Genomic DNA, 12,398 nt, shown 5'->3' with positions numbered 1-12,398 from the left:
GAGAGGTGAGCTCTTCTCCAGCAGTGCACTTTGGCTCTCGCCCAGGAACAGGAAGGGTGCGCGGTGAGCTGATGATTTTTGTTCTTAACATCAATGGTTTTGGTTTTTGGAGGTACTGAATCCGTGACTCATTTCTGATTTCCGACTCGTCGGGCGGCAAAGCCTTTGGTTTTGGAGGTACTGAAGGCAGGTGAGAATTTTATGTTTTCCGGTTACTCAAGACCTAACAGGTGCTCTGTCCTCGTCACATGTGAATGCTGTCTGATATTACAGCAGAGAGTGCGGCAAAGCCTTTGGTTTTGGAGGTACTGAAGGCAGGTGAGAATTTTATGTTTTCCGGTTACTCAAGACCTAACAGGTGCTCTGTCCTCGTCACATGTGAATGCTGTCTGATATTACAGCAGAGAGTTGCCAGCCCCACACGTCCGAAAAGACCAAGTTCCACAGTAAAAAAAATATACCTTTCAGAAGAGTGAAAATGACACGAGGAGAGTGGGTTTGCAAGTATACACTTGTGTGGTGTAAATATATGTATAATAACAGTAAAGGGCCACGCGGATGCTTATGTTAACTAGGCCATTTTCAGAAGAATGCTTATGTTATCTAGGCCATTTTCAGCGGGGATTTCATTCTCAGTAACAGAGCACATGTGATGCATGCTAGACTGCTAGTGTACTAATTAGGAGGGAGAGGAGATAGATTTCATCATGATGAAATTGGGTTTAAGCTCTATTTTTACATGCCTCTTCAATTTTCATGTCCTTTATGAGTCTAAGATAAGATCTGTTGGTACTTTTCTATCTACCAATAATATGAAATGCTATCCAAGAAAAACAACCATGCGTGCACTCTTTGTGCTTCATGTCCTGCATGACGATAGAACTTCTCCTGCGGCTATAGCCTGGAACGGAATCCGTTGTGGCTAAGCTACCTGCCGCGTGAGGGCGCGCAACAGAAGTCTGTTCCGGATTGGATGGTCGCCGCCCCAGTGGCGCAAAGGTTCAAACTGCTCCGTCTATAAATGATTCGTTCATGCATGCGCTTGCATATATTTATCGATGTTTCGGTTGTATTTTTTTTTCATTTGTTTGACAATGTTTGTGCCGCAAGTGCATGTGCAAGAAAGGCAAAAACATCTACTCATATGTTTAATACAATGATACGCTTATATAGTTTTGGAACTGAAAGTACTATTTTCCTCAGGAAATGCAAGAATACAAATATCCTTGTTACCGCTGTAATTTGTAAAGAAAACAATGAGACTTTAATACCTTTTTGGGCCTTTTGGGCTTAGGGCTGAGCCTCTGAAAGCTCGGTCGACCAGCCCCGGCAGTGGCCTGGTGACTGGTGAGTGTCTGAGTTGAGATGCCGACCTCCTCGGTGGTTTCCCGTCGCTAGAGGGGAGAGTGAAACCCGACCAATCTCGAAACGGGATCACTCTCCCAGCTGGTACATGCTTGTCGGGTCGCCTCGTCACGTCGCCGGAGTTATTGATGAAGGCCCCGCTCCATTAACGGCGGAAAGCGAGGTCGTCGCCGGTGCTCGATCTGGACGGCCGGCCGGTGCTAGCTGTCCAGTCCCGATCCGACAGGCCGCGGGGTGGACGGGACGACGGCCAAATCATGAGAAACCCCCGGCCGTTCTAGCTAGTCCGACGGTGGCGCATTGCTAATAATTTCCTCGCATTCAGTGGCGGGATTGGGATTGGGATTGGGATCGGCGGCCAGTTGCGCCGGCCGCCGGGCCACATGAAGACGCCGGAATCCACCATGATCCGAGGGATAGGGACCGTGACCGTATCGGATTGCGTCGTCTGCATTCATGAGAATGCATGATTGGTGGTGGCGGATCCTCCTCATGGACGGTAATGAATGGAATGGACCCAGCAGCAGGTCGATCGGTGTGACTCGACACAGGGCATACGTTATGGCGAATACGACACGTTCGATTTAGGCACGTTTCGCAAGATGCCGTCCAATTGATGCCGCGCCATTCAATTCGTTCGATCACCAAATCTGGCCGGGCCTGACGAAGTGACGACGCAGCCGTTCCGACCGCCGATCGATCTTGCTGGAAAAATCAATGGGAAAGCTTCAGGCACAAATGCACTAGCTGTCGTGGATGAGGCGGCACTGCCACTGTGCGCGCGTACGAGTTTCCCTATACACGCATCGTGGCTGCAGTTGTTCAGTCACGTCTGCGGTCATGCCGTCGCAGCCTGCCTGACCCACCTTCATCTGATCCTACCCGAATATCCACTCGATCTTGCCGATCACCCAGTCGATGGCCTCGGCGAGCCCCCCGCCGACGCTCATGTCGGTCTCCGCGTCGAACGGGAACGCCGGCGCCGGCGCGGTCGCCTCCAGCAGCCGCTCCATGGGGATCTCCGCCGCCGACCGCTCCAGAGGCCTCATGGGCCGCCCGTACCGGGCCGGATCGGGGCAGTAATCCTGCGAGCACACACAGACAAATGATGGTCAGTGCCGTCTCGGCCCACTCTGCTTACCTAAACGGGCCTACACGAGACCCAAGCTCTTATCTTGTCTTACCAGGCCGGCGTGCATCTTCCTGACGAAGGTCCTGAAGATCCGGAAGTTGTTGCCCGCCAGGAGCTCGTCCGACAGCCGCAGGTACGTCACCGCCGCCACCCTGCGGCCGCCCGCGCCGTTGGGCCGCGCGCTCAGGAGCATCTGGTTGTACCCGGCCCGGTCGTACCGGCTCAGCGCGTTCTCGCACGCCACCTCGGCGCCCTCCCGCCACCCGGCGCTCAGCGCCTGCCGAACCAGCCGCTCCGGCGAGCTCAGCGCCCCCGCGGGCTGCTCCGCGTCCCGCATCTCCGCGCACGTGAAGTTGAGCACCGCGCCGCCGTGCCGCGCCAGCGCGCGCGCGATCGGCCGGTACCCGTCGCAGCCGCCCAGGTTGTAGTACCCGGCGTCGAGCTCCGCGGCGTGGCTCGGGTGCCGGTACCACCAGTGGATCCCGGACACCTTGGCGGCCAGCTTCACCGGGCACCCCAGGAACGCCCTGTTCGCCTCGTCGAGGACCCGGTCGCCGTGCGCGATCAGCCGGCTGGAGTACCACGTCAGGAAGAACCTCCCCTGCTCGCTCAGGTAGGTCCCTCCCTCCGCCGCGAAGAACCCCGTGTCCTCCGGCGTGTCGTTGACCTCCCCGCCGTCGCGGGGTAGATCCCACTCGGGGTGCCCGGCCGCCGCCGCCGCAGCCTTGAAATCCGCCGCCAGGTACTTGTCGTAGCACTGCAGCGCAGATTATGAGTCGCCTTCAATTCGCCGGTGCAACAATTCGAATCCTACACAGATGGCGGGGTTACCTGGAACTGCCCGATGCCGGGGAACACCCAGCCCTGGGTCTCCGCGTAGGACGGGTACCTCAGCTCCCCGGCAGGGCCGAGCCCGACCTCGATGTCCACGATGAGGCCGGAGTCCAGGAAGTCCGCCATGTTCTCCCTGAAGCTCCTCATGAAATCGGCGTACAACTGGTGCCAGCCATGAAACAATGCAGACATTGATTGACTGTTAATTGGTAGCCTGAAATCCCTTTCATTCAGCAATGCGCGCATGACATTATCAGAGAAGTTGCATGAGCGCGAGCACTTACTTGGATGGCCGTCCTGCCATGGAACAGGGGCTTGTCGTCGACGCCGATGGTGAGGTACTCCTGGTTCCTCACCCCGCCGGGGCTCGTGTAGAACACGTCGGGGTCGGCCTCGCCGACCTCCCGCACCCAGCGCGGGATCGGGATGCTGACGGCGTCGCCGACGTTGCCGCCGCACGCGTGGAAGGACATGATGGCCTGCAGCTTGAGCCCCTCGGCCTGCACGACCCCGAACAGCTCTCGGTACGCGCGCCACTCGTACCGCCCGGGCCCGGCGCCCTCCACGATGCCCCACCACACGTCCACCATGACGCCGTCCACGCCGGCGCCCCGCAGCCGCCGCAGCTGCCGCCGGAGCCCCTCCGCGTCCTCCAGCTCGTTCTCGGTGCTCATCACGTCCAGCTGCCGCGCGCAATGTGTCGTGTTCAGTGCGATGCGATGCGATCAATCAAGCAGGTTCAGAATCACTGGCTGAGCTCGATGGAGCGATTTGGGACGGCCGCTCTGGTGGCGCGAGCTTACTGGGAGCATGACGTAGACCGGGACGTAGCTGGCGAGCATCGTCTCCTCATCGTCGTCGGCGAACAATGGCGGAGGCTGCCGCGAACAATAATGCCAGCCGATGTCAGTGAACAAAGCTGCAGTTGCGCGTGCTTGCTAGTACTATCTAGCAATAGGCACCTCACCTCAGGCACGGGATGCGTTTCCGCTGACTCGGTGGTCAGGGCGCGGAGAGGAGCGGAGGCAACCGTCCTCGGCGCGACGGCCACCACCGGTGGCGGGGACGCCACCACCGCCGCGCCGCTCCGGCACACCGTCCATTGCTGCGGCTTGACCGGCGACGCCGGCGAGCTCCGGAGCATGATGCGCAGTGTCTCTGCCGTGTTTCGATCGACGCTTTGTGGCTTTGGCGTGTGCCGGATTATATTATATGGGCGGCCGTGGTTGGCGCGCCATGGCATCGGCGTGACGCGCAACGATTTATTCCGTTTCGGCAATGTGGAGCAGGGGAAGAGCCCTGGCCTGCTGGTGGTGGCGCCCGCGAAGGGTGTGGTTGGTGTGAGCCGCATGTGCAGTGTGCGTGTGCGCCTCTTGTTTTAGCCCTGTGCTTATTTTTCGTGGTTAGTGTTGCGGCCGGCCAACGGGCCGGGAAGAACGTGCCAGATGAGACTATTGCGGTTGTCTGTTCTTTAGTTTGAGAGAATTCCCTAGTTTTGGCCCCGTGCGATGAGAGCGCCAGCAACGGTGTGGATTCAACGGGAAACGGAAATTTATATATTTTCAGTCCCAATGCTAACGCTGAAAAAAATACAGTGTCTAAACTTTGCAAGCGAGGAAGGAAAAGCAGGATCCAAAAATGTTGGTTTCTTAGACACACATATTTTACTGTACATTTGGTGGATAATATACGTTATGTATTTAGAGAAACTAAAACGAATCTAACATTTGGAACAACCGGAGCATATAGTTGGAACTTGAAAGCAAATACTTTAGAAATGCTTAGACCGGATTGCCTTCATCATGGTTTATCTATAACTCTTATATAGATCATCCCCCTAAACTGCATTAATTGTTATTTCTTTGAAATCTGGTGTAGCCACATCAGCTTGATAATTTTTAACCACTCGATCTATGATCCAACGACACCAAAGCATTTCAGATCGTGCCTCTTGCCCCTATCACTCCCACACCTGCTCGCCACGCCTGCTCGGGCTGCGCGCACCATCGCACAACAACGCCTTTCATTTTCCTGCTCGGCCTCCGCACAACAGCGCTGCCCACTCGGCTCCCTCCCTTCAGCTTCCTTCCGAGCACCACCAGCAGCCTCGACCCACCTCCACCCCGCAGTGTAGCCCGCTATTAATGATGCGATGAAGCACACACTACCTCCGTCCAGCAGCTCTCACCCCACCTCTGCACAACAGCAGCCTCGACCCTTTGCATTTCCCTATTCATCTCAGCGCCGCCTGCTATCAATGGTCATCCACCGCCTCCACACCACCTCCGTCCAGCAGCCCTGACCCTGTGCCTTTCTCTATTCAGCTTCCTGCATCTCCCTGCCTTTTGCGTTCTCTGTTTAATTATCCCATTCAGTTATGCGTTTCATTTGGTGCTTAATTCCCCTATTTATATTTGTGTTCGCAGTCATTTGTGGCCACGATAATGTCCTGCTCCGTCTTCATCCCATTGCTTTCTCTCCTTTTGTTCAAAGCTATCGGCCCCATGTCTCCCATGGCCCTTTCTGATGTAGACCTACGCTGAACCAATCTGCACATTGGGCAAGGTAAAGTTACGTTAGGCCCTTCTACTTTGATAAGCTCTTTCAATCCCCTATGAACTGATAAATGGCTTCTTTTAATTTTCAGACCCCTCTCTGTTCGTCGATAGCATTCCTTTCAATTTTTTGTTCCAGCTAAGGTTTAATTTCCAAAGTGTCTTTGAATTTAAAGTTCATATTTCTTAAATTTCTATGTACACTTTATATCTCCATAACAGAAAAAGCCAACCAAAACAATGTCTCCTTCCCTGAAGCGGAGCCAGAAGTGTGTCTCCGCAATGGGGCTGCTGGGTCAGCGTCACCGCCATGCCGGTGGTGTTCATCATCAAGCCCGTCATAACTCATGATCCTGGCGGTGCAGGACAACTAGCGCTGCGTGGTCACACACAAAGACAGACTGCAAGTAGGCCTTGTGGACTATTATGACAATGTGGTCTCCTCACGGCGGACGCTGGTGCTACACGCAAGCAGCTCCGGTTCATGTTCGATGGCACGCGAGTGAAGGGTGGAGCACATGCATGGGGTTCTCAACATGGTAAGCAGTGACAAGCTAAGATGGATACTTATATCCCTAGCTATTAGGATCGGACCGGACCGGCGGTCGGACCGGTAAAAGACCGAACTAAGCCTCCACCGGTCCGGTTCACTTAAAAGATCGCCTGTGCAATTGAACCGGCAAAACCGGTTGAACCATCCGGTTTTTACCAGAACCGGTGAACCGGCCGGTTCTATACGAACCGGGGCGGTTTTTTTAGCATATCCAAAAATAACCTCCGTGCGCTGGGTTGCTGGGCGCGTGAGTGTGGGAATTTTTCACCTTTTCATTCTGCGCGCGTGATGGCAATGGCTGACGGGGCTTCCCGCTTTGGCAGCGCATCGAGCTCGGCGCGGCGGCCGGCGTCGCATCCATCTGCAGGGCTGGGGCGGGCTGCTGCCGCTGCGCCCGGCGGGCGCTGGGCGGGCGGCTGCGGCGGCCTGCGGTCGGCGGCGCGGCGCATCGGGGCATCGAGCGCGCGAGCCGGCGGCTGCTGCACGCTGCCCGGCGCGGTCGAGCAGCTGGCCTGCCGCTCCACCTGGTCGGAATCCCTGGCTCCCTACTGCTCTTCACCAGCTCCCCGGCTGAGCGGCTCCTCCGTCTCTCCGCCTCGTCGGCTGGTCGTCCCCTGCGTGCGGCGCCGCAGCGACCTGTGCCGCTAGCGTGCACGGCTGCGGGCCTGCGGCTGCGCAAGTGCGCCCCTGGACCCTGGTGAGTGGCGATTGGTGGCCGCCCGGCCTACCCCTGCAACCTGCCTGGTGCGTGCCTGTCTCCTACATCGAGCAGACGAGCACACACACCACATAGGAAGAGTCTTGAATGCAGAGAGCAGACATGGCTAACGCCTAATGGTTAGTAACTTAGAATACAAACTGAAAGGATTGGATCTGTATAGGTATATAGTGTTCATATTTGACTGATTCGAAGATAGAAACTTGATTGCATGTTGCAGCTCAAGTTGTTGTTGGAAACAACAGATTTATGCATAGTAAGGACAGTCCCAATGCAAACTCCACTCATAGAGTCTAAACCTTAAAAACTCTATTATAAGAAAATATACTTCCCAATACGAAGTGTGTTACTTTAGTTTATATGACCCTCTTTTCTCTCTAATTCATTCTTGATTTACGTGAAGACTTGGAGTCTAAATAAGACGAGTCTTGATTTCTCTCCCTCTCTCTTCTATAAATATACTGCCACATCAGCAAAACACAATAAATAAGAGGTTTAGACTCCATAGTAGAGTCTGGATTGGGACTGCCCTAAATTTATGCATATTCTTTTAGTGATGACAAATTATATTTGCATGAATATATGGTGCCTCCTCATTCTAATTACCAGTAATTGGTCTACATCACCTCGTGCATAAATAAGAAATTCTCTTTATTGTACCCACATATATCTTAACTAAATATAATAACAAAAAATACTAAAGATTCCGCAGCAACGCGCGGGGAATCACCTAGTTTCTTAGATGCAACCACCCGCCGGTTAGGTCAACGAGCTAAGCAATTGAGTAGCTGAGATTAAAAATGTTATTCTCACCATTCTAAAATAAGTACAATCTTAGGACCGAGCAACAAACGCTAGATCTAAAAATTATAAAAATATTCCTTATCTCTTGTGATTAGTGGATAATGTGTTATTTGTTTTTGTCGAGAATCTTTCGAAAATTATTTTATCTTTTGTGGTAATTAGGTCAAAATTAGCAATTCTGTAGGACAAAATTTGTACGGTATAATTGCAATTATTAGTTGCAATTATTTTAGAACAGAGGGAGTACCTCGTAGATTTCTCTTCAGCTGTTTACAAGGTCTTTTTGCATCTTTTTCGTTTAAATTTATGATAGAAGGTTATTTATAAGGCAGTGGCGGAGCTTGAGCAAAATCTCAGGGGGCCAGACTGTCAGAGTTTAGCTAGGGGGGGCCAGTATTAGACTGGTAGATCAAATTAGCTAGTAAAATTAGATGGTCATAAAAAAAAATTAAAAATCCAGGGGGGGGGCCTTCGCCCCGTTGGCCCTCGCTATCCTCCGCCAGTGTTATAAGGTCTGATAGGGTTGTTCTTGCGAGTACGTTCCCTTCCCCGCTATCCGTTTGGGCTAACATATTAGATTTGAGATTCCATTTTAAAACAAACTGGGTTTAGCACATTAGGCCCATAAAATATAGTAAGTATTGCCGTAGCTCTTCTTCCTTAGCTTATATACATACATTCGGCCCATCAGATCACGGCCCATAAAATCCGTACTCGTGAACCTCGTGCTCACTCGTCCCATTCCGCCGAGCTCATGGTCCTTATCTCGGCGGCCGAGCCCACGACCACTTCCTCCCCAGACGGCCAGTCTCCACCGACCGCCCCCGACCCACGAATCCCCCCAATTCCGGACGCGACAGTGGAACCCTAGCCTCCTCCGGCCATCCCCCGCCGGCCCCGGCGATCCCCCGCCATGGCCTCCCCGGAGGGCACCACGTGGGTCTTCGACTGCCCCCTCATGGACGACCTCGCCGTCGCCGCCGACTTCGCCGCGGCCCCCGCGGGGGGATTCTTCTGGTCGGCGCCGCCGCCCATGCAGCCGCTGGGGGCGCAGGCGCCAATGCAGGCCGTCGCGGCCGCGCCGGCTCCCAGTCCCTGGTAATTGCCGGCGTACGGTCTCGATTCGGGCTCGGGCGTGGCGGGGGGGGGGGGGGTGGATGGATGCCCTTGGTTTCGGTTACATTTGGTGCGATTTGTTGGCATCGTGTCTATAGATTGTCTCATGTGTAGTACATTTACATGAATCGTGGCGTAATTGCTGTTACCAGGAGTTTGATCGGAATTTAGTGAAGCGCCTCAGAGGTGGGATTTGGGCATGCGCTACCGAAAAGTTAGACGTAGTTACTGGCTTTTCGTGTTTCCAGTTTACTATCTGTGTGGGAGGGGTGGAGACGTGGAGTGGTGGACTTGGTATTGGCTCTGCTGGTTCGGCTTTGTTAGAGGACTGAGGAAATGGTTAGCACAGGATGGGTCAATGGACCTCTACTGTAAGTAGTACAGTGGGAAGGACTGTTCACACTTAAGGTCCTCAGGCGGTGGGCAGGTGCGTTAAGGTAGTTTTAGGGCTCTTCATCGGTTCATCTGGCCTAGATGCAAAGTTAATACCATTGTGCACACTTTGGTGTTGATTGTAGTCTGTGAAATCAATTTATGAAATGTACAGACCCCATTCTTCAATCAAATTGTGGCTGTTCTATTATTGGACCTTTATGTGACTAGGTACCACGTTGTTCACAGGGACATGACTAGATAAAACTTTGTTGGTGAAAATTTGTTCTGGATTGAAAATGTATTGACGCTCTCTTGGTTCATATGACACTGCAGAAGAGATTTGCAAAGATTGAATCTGCATTTTAGTTTTGTCGTAATTGAATCCTGTAGATGTGTGCAGAGGAAATGTAAGCTGATCAGTGTTAAGGATTACTATATTGTGATTGAGTTTTGACAGCTCTGTTTCTTTTGTCGATTGCATTCTGCCTGCATGTAGTTTTGTCTTTATTATATAAGCTCAAAATTTTGATGTTAAGTTGCGAATTTTTGGGGGTATCAGATTGTTTGCATGAAACAGATATATTGTGTATTGTCTAAGGTAGATTCTTCTTTTTTTTTCCCAAGATATTTCATCCGATGTAGTTTGTGATGTTGTGAATTACAAAAATGCAATGTCCCAATTTGTGAATTTTTATTTACTAAGTATTGTTTTACAGTCTGCATAATTATTTTATTTCCTATGCTATATTATTTGCTTTTGTGCTACTTATTCTTGTGCATTATCTGGATATTCAACATCCTAACTGCAGCTTTGATTTTAGCAGTGTGGAAATCAGTGGCTCTGTAGACTGTGATCAGGGAAAAGAACAGACAACAAATAAACGGTATGTATCTTTATTCTTTGTATTCTGTATTTCAGCCATACATTTTTATTTTTTGTTCCTATTATCATTTGAATGTTTCCATGAACAAAAAAATATTCCAGTCCTAGGTCAGAAAGTACAGCACAACCAAGCACTAAAGCATGCAGGGAGAAGATTAGAAGGGACAAGCTGAACGAGAGGTACGTTCCCTGGCAAAAAGACTGATTTCATTTCAATATATTGTTTAATCTGCTTTTCTCAGTATCATTATTGTATTTGTTAACTATAATTGTAACATTTGTACTTATGGTATTCTTTTTGTTAGATTCCTAGAATTGGGTGCCATCTTGGAGCCAGGGAAGACTCCTAAAATGGACAAATCAGCTATATTGAATGATGCTATTCGGGTAGTAGGAGAACTGCGTAGTGAAGCAAAAAAGCTGAAGGATTCAAATGAGAGTCTCCAAGAGAAGATCAAAGAGTTGAAGGTCTGTCCTGTTTCATATGGCCAAGTTATTTATGTTGCTGTTCAGATGGGAGTTGGCGTGTCTTGTTGTTTAGGCACTTCATATTGTTCCATTTCCTTGATTTATGATAACCTTTTTATCTAGATTTATTTCATCCAGTCTTAACAATGGAATGTTTCTGAAGAAAATTATTTTTACACTTGTCAGTCTTTTTTAAATGCATTTTTTAAATGGTTAAAACTCCGCAGCTGTGTTTGGGATTCGTAGGTTTCGAAACTTGTTCATTAACTCTTTACTTTGTTGTATGCACTTCTTTGCTTGGATACATGTTTTCCATAAATTATCTAGAGGTATATGATTAAGCATGCCATTTACTGCAAAAGGTTTTGGCATTTGATTTTGCAGGCTATTCATCTGAAGAACTGTTTCACCCTCAATTACTTTGCTTCTGCAGGCCGAGAAGAATGAGCTGCGGGACGAGAAACAAAGGCTGAAGGCTGAGAAAGAGAGCCTGGAGCAGCAGATCAAGTTCCTGAACTCCCGCCTAAGCCTGGTACCGCACCCTCCTGTGATCCCAGCCTCTGCCTTCGCTGCTCCCCAAGGGCCGGCAGCTGCTTGTCACAAGCTGATGATGCCTGTGATTGGCTACCCTGGGTTCCCGATGTGGCAGTTCATGCCACCTTCTGATGTTGACACCTCAAATGACCCCAAGTCTTGCCCTCCTGTCGCATAAGCAAGCTAAAGGTGGAAAGAGGCGATGCCGCCCTCCATTGATTCAGGTCTAGCTCGGTCTGCAGTGTTATTGGTGTAGTTGACTCCAGAACTTGGAAGTTTATATGTGTGTCTGTCAGCTCGTGACATGGGTGGTCTGATGGCACCGTTGTATATTATATGGTAAATAAATAAATTCCGTCACTTAAATCAAATGAGAATTCTATGCCGTAGAACTATATCTCCATTGTCGCCGTTGCATAGAGGTCGTCCCATGTTCCTAACATGTGAAAACTGATGGCAAGTGTCCTGCTTAATTGAAGGCTGAGCTCCTGCCAGTTCGTTCAAAAAAAGAAAGCTTCAAGTTGTGGTTGATGGATGTGCCGTACCCTAGTTATAACGTGTTTACCACCACTTTGCAAGACGTGCTCGCCCACGTTCTTTTGCCTGAAATATATTAGCTGTCAGTCTTCCGTCTCTGATTAAGAAAGATAAATTGGATTTGTATAAGAAATGGAAGCTATATATTCAGATTTCCTGTGTTTCTGAGGAATAACTCTGGCACTCCTGGAATGGAAAACAGAACATAGGCCATGTTTAGTTCCCACTCCATAAACCCGTAAACGCAAAAAAAAAGTCACATCGAATGTTTCAACACATGCATGGAGTACTAAATGAAGTTTATTTACAAAAAATTTTGCATAGATGGGCTGTAAATCGCGAGATGAATCTAATGAGCCTACTTAATCCATGATTTGCAATAGTGATGCTGCAGTAACCATCCGCTAATTATTAATTAATCATGGATTAATTATCATCATTAGATTCGTCTCGCGATTTACAACCCATCTGTGCAAAAAGTTTTGTAAATAGACTTTATTTATTACTTCAAATTCATAAGATTC

At 50.3% G+C, this 12,398-nt stretch overlaps 2 protein-coding genes and 1 long non-coding RNA gene across 4 annotated transcripts; 2 read left to right on the top strand and 1 right to left on the bottom strand.

Annotated features, from left to right (window-relative positions):
• The first annotated feature begins 11 nt into the window (after positions 1-11).
• On the top strand, positions 12-761 carry LOC120690544. The gene is made up of 2 exons (XR_005681800.1): positions 12-318; positions 402-761. It is a non-coding gene; the product is annotated as an uncharacterized LOC120690544 (long non-coding RNA).
• Positions 762-1,927: 1,166 nt separating this feature from the next.
• On the bottom strand, positions 1,928-4,697 carry LOC120690484 (beta-amylase-like). Its single transcript, XM_039973142.1, has 6 exons — positions 4,299-4,697; positions 4,135-4,209; positions 3,616-4,014; positions 3,329-3,493; positions 2,550-3,254; positions 1,928-2,450 (listed from the first exon to the last, which is right to left on the bottom strand). Exons 1-6 carry the CDS (start codon positions 4,680-4,682, stop codon positions 2,244-2,246), a joined length of 1,935 nt encoding a protein of 644 aa, XP_039829076.1. The 5' UTR covers positions 4,683-4,697; the 3' UTR covers positions 1,928-2,243.
• A 4,042-nt stretch (positions 4,698-8,739) lies between these two features.
• LOC120690490 (transcription factor ILR3-like) lies at positions 8,740-11,734 on the top strand. 2 transcript variants are annotated; one of them, XM_039973155.1, is made up of 5 exons: positions 8,740-9,059; positions 10,274-10,336; positions 10,438-10,515; positions 10,641-10,803; positions 11,237-11,734. In XM_039973155.1, exons 1-5 carry the CDS (start codon positions 8,875-8,877, stop codon positions 11,513-11,515), a joined length of 768 nt encoding a protein of 255 aa, XP_039829089.1. In that variant the 5' UTR covers positions 8,740-8,874; the 3' UTR covers positions 11,516-11,734. The 2 variants fall into 2 exon arrangements, with proteins under 2 accessions (XP_039829089.1, XP_039829097.1); XM_039973163.1 differs by having other exon boundaries at positions 8,741-9,059; positions 10,277-10,336.
• Positions 11,735-12,398: the final 664 nt, after the last annotated feature.

The sequence above is a fragment of the Panicum virgatum genome, chromosome 2K (assembly GCF_016808335.1).
Source record: "Panicum virgatum strain AP13 chromosome 2K, P.virgatum_v5, whole genome shotgun sequence".
Taxonomy (NCBI): domain Eukaryota; kingdom Viridiplantae; phylum Streptophyta; class Magnoliopsida; order Poales; family Poaceae; genus Panicum; species Panicum virgatum.
Note: the sequence above shows the minus strand (reverse complement) of the source record. Positions and strands in the feature narration are given on the sequence as shown.

Excerpts from the sequence above, each read along its gene's own strand:
- LOC120690484 (XM_039973142.1), bottom strand. The coding sequence starts at position 4,682 with ATGCGGCTCACACCAACCACACCCTTCGCGGGCGCCACCACCAGCAGG. Across the intron at positions 4,210-4,298 it reads AAACGCATCCCGTGCCTGAG|CCTCCGCCATTGTTCGCCGA; the intron begins GTGAGGTGCCTA and ends TGTTCGCGGCAG. Across the intron at positions 3,255-3,328 it reads CCGGCATCGGGCAGTTCCAG|TGCTACGACAAGTACCTGGC; the intron begins GTAACCCCGCCA and ends TCTGCGCTGCAG.
- LOC120690490 (XM_039973155.1), top strand. The coding sequence starts at position 8,875 with ATGGCCTCCCCGGAGGGCACCACGTGGGTCTTCGACTGCCCCCTCATG. Across the intron at positions 9,060-10,273 it reads GCGCCGGCTCCCAGTCCCTG|CAGTGTGGAAATCAGTGGCT; the intron begins GTAATTGCCGGC and ends CTTTGATTTTAG. Across the intron at positions 10,516-10,640 it reads AGGGACAAGCTGAACGAGAG|ATTCCTAGAATTGGGTGCCA; the intron begins GTACGTTCCCTG and ends TCTTTTTGTTAG.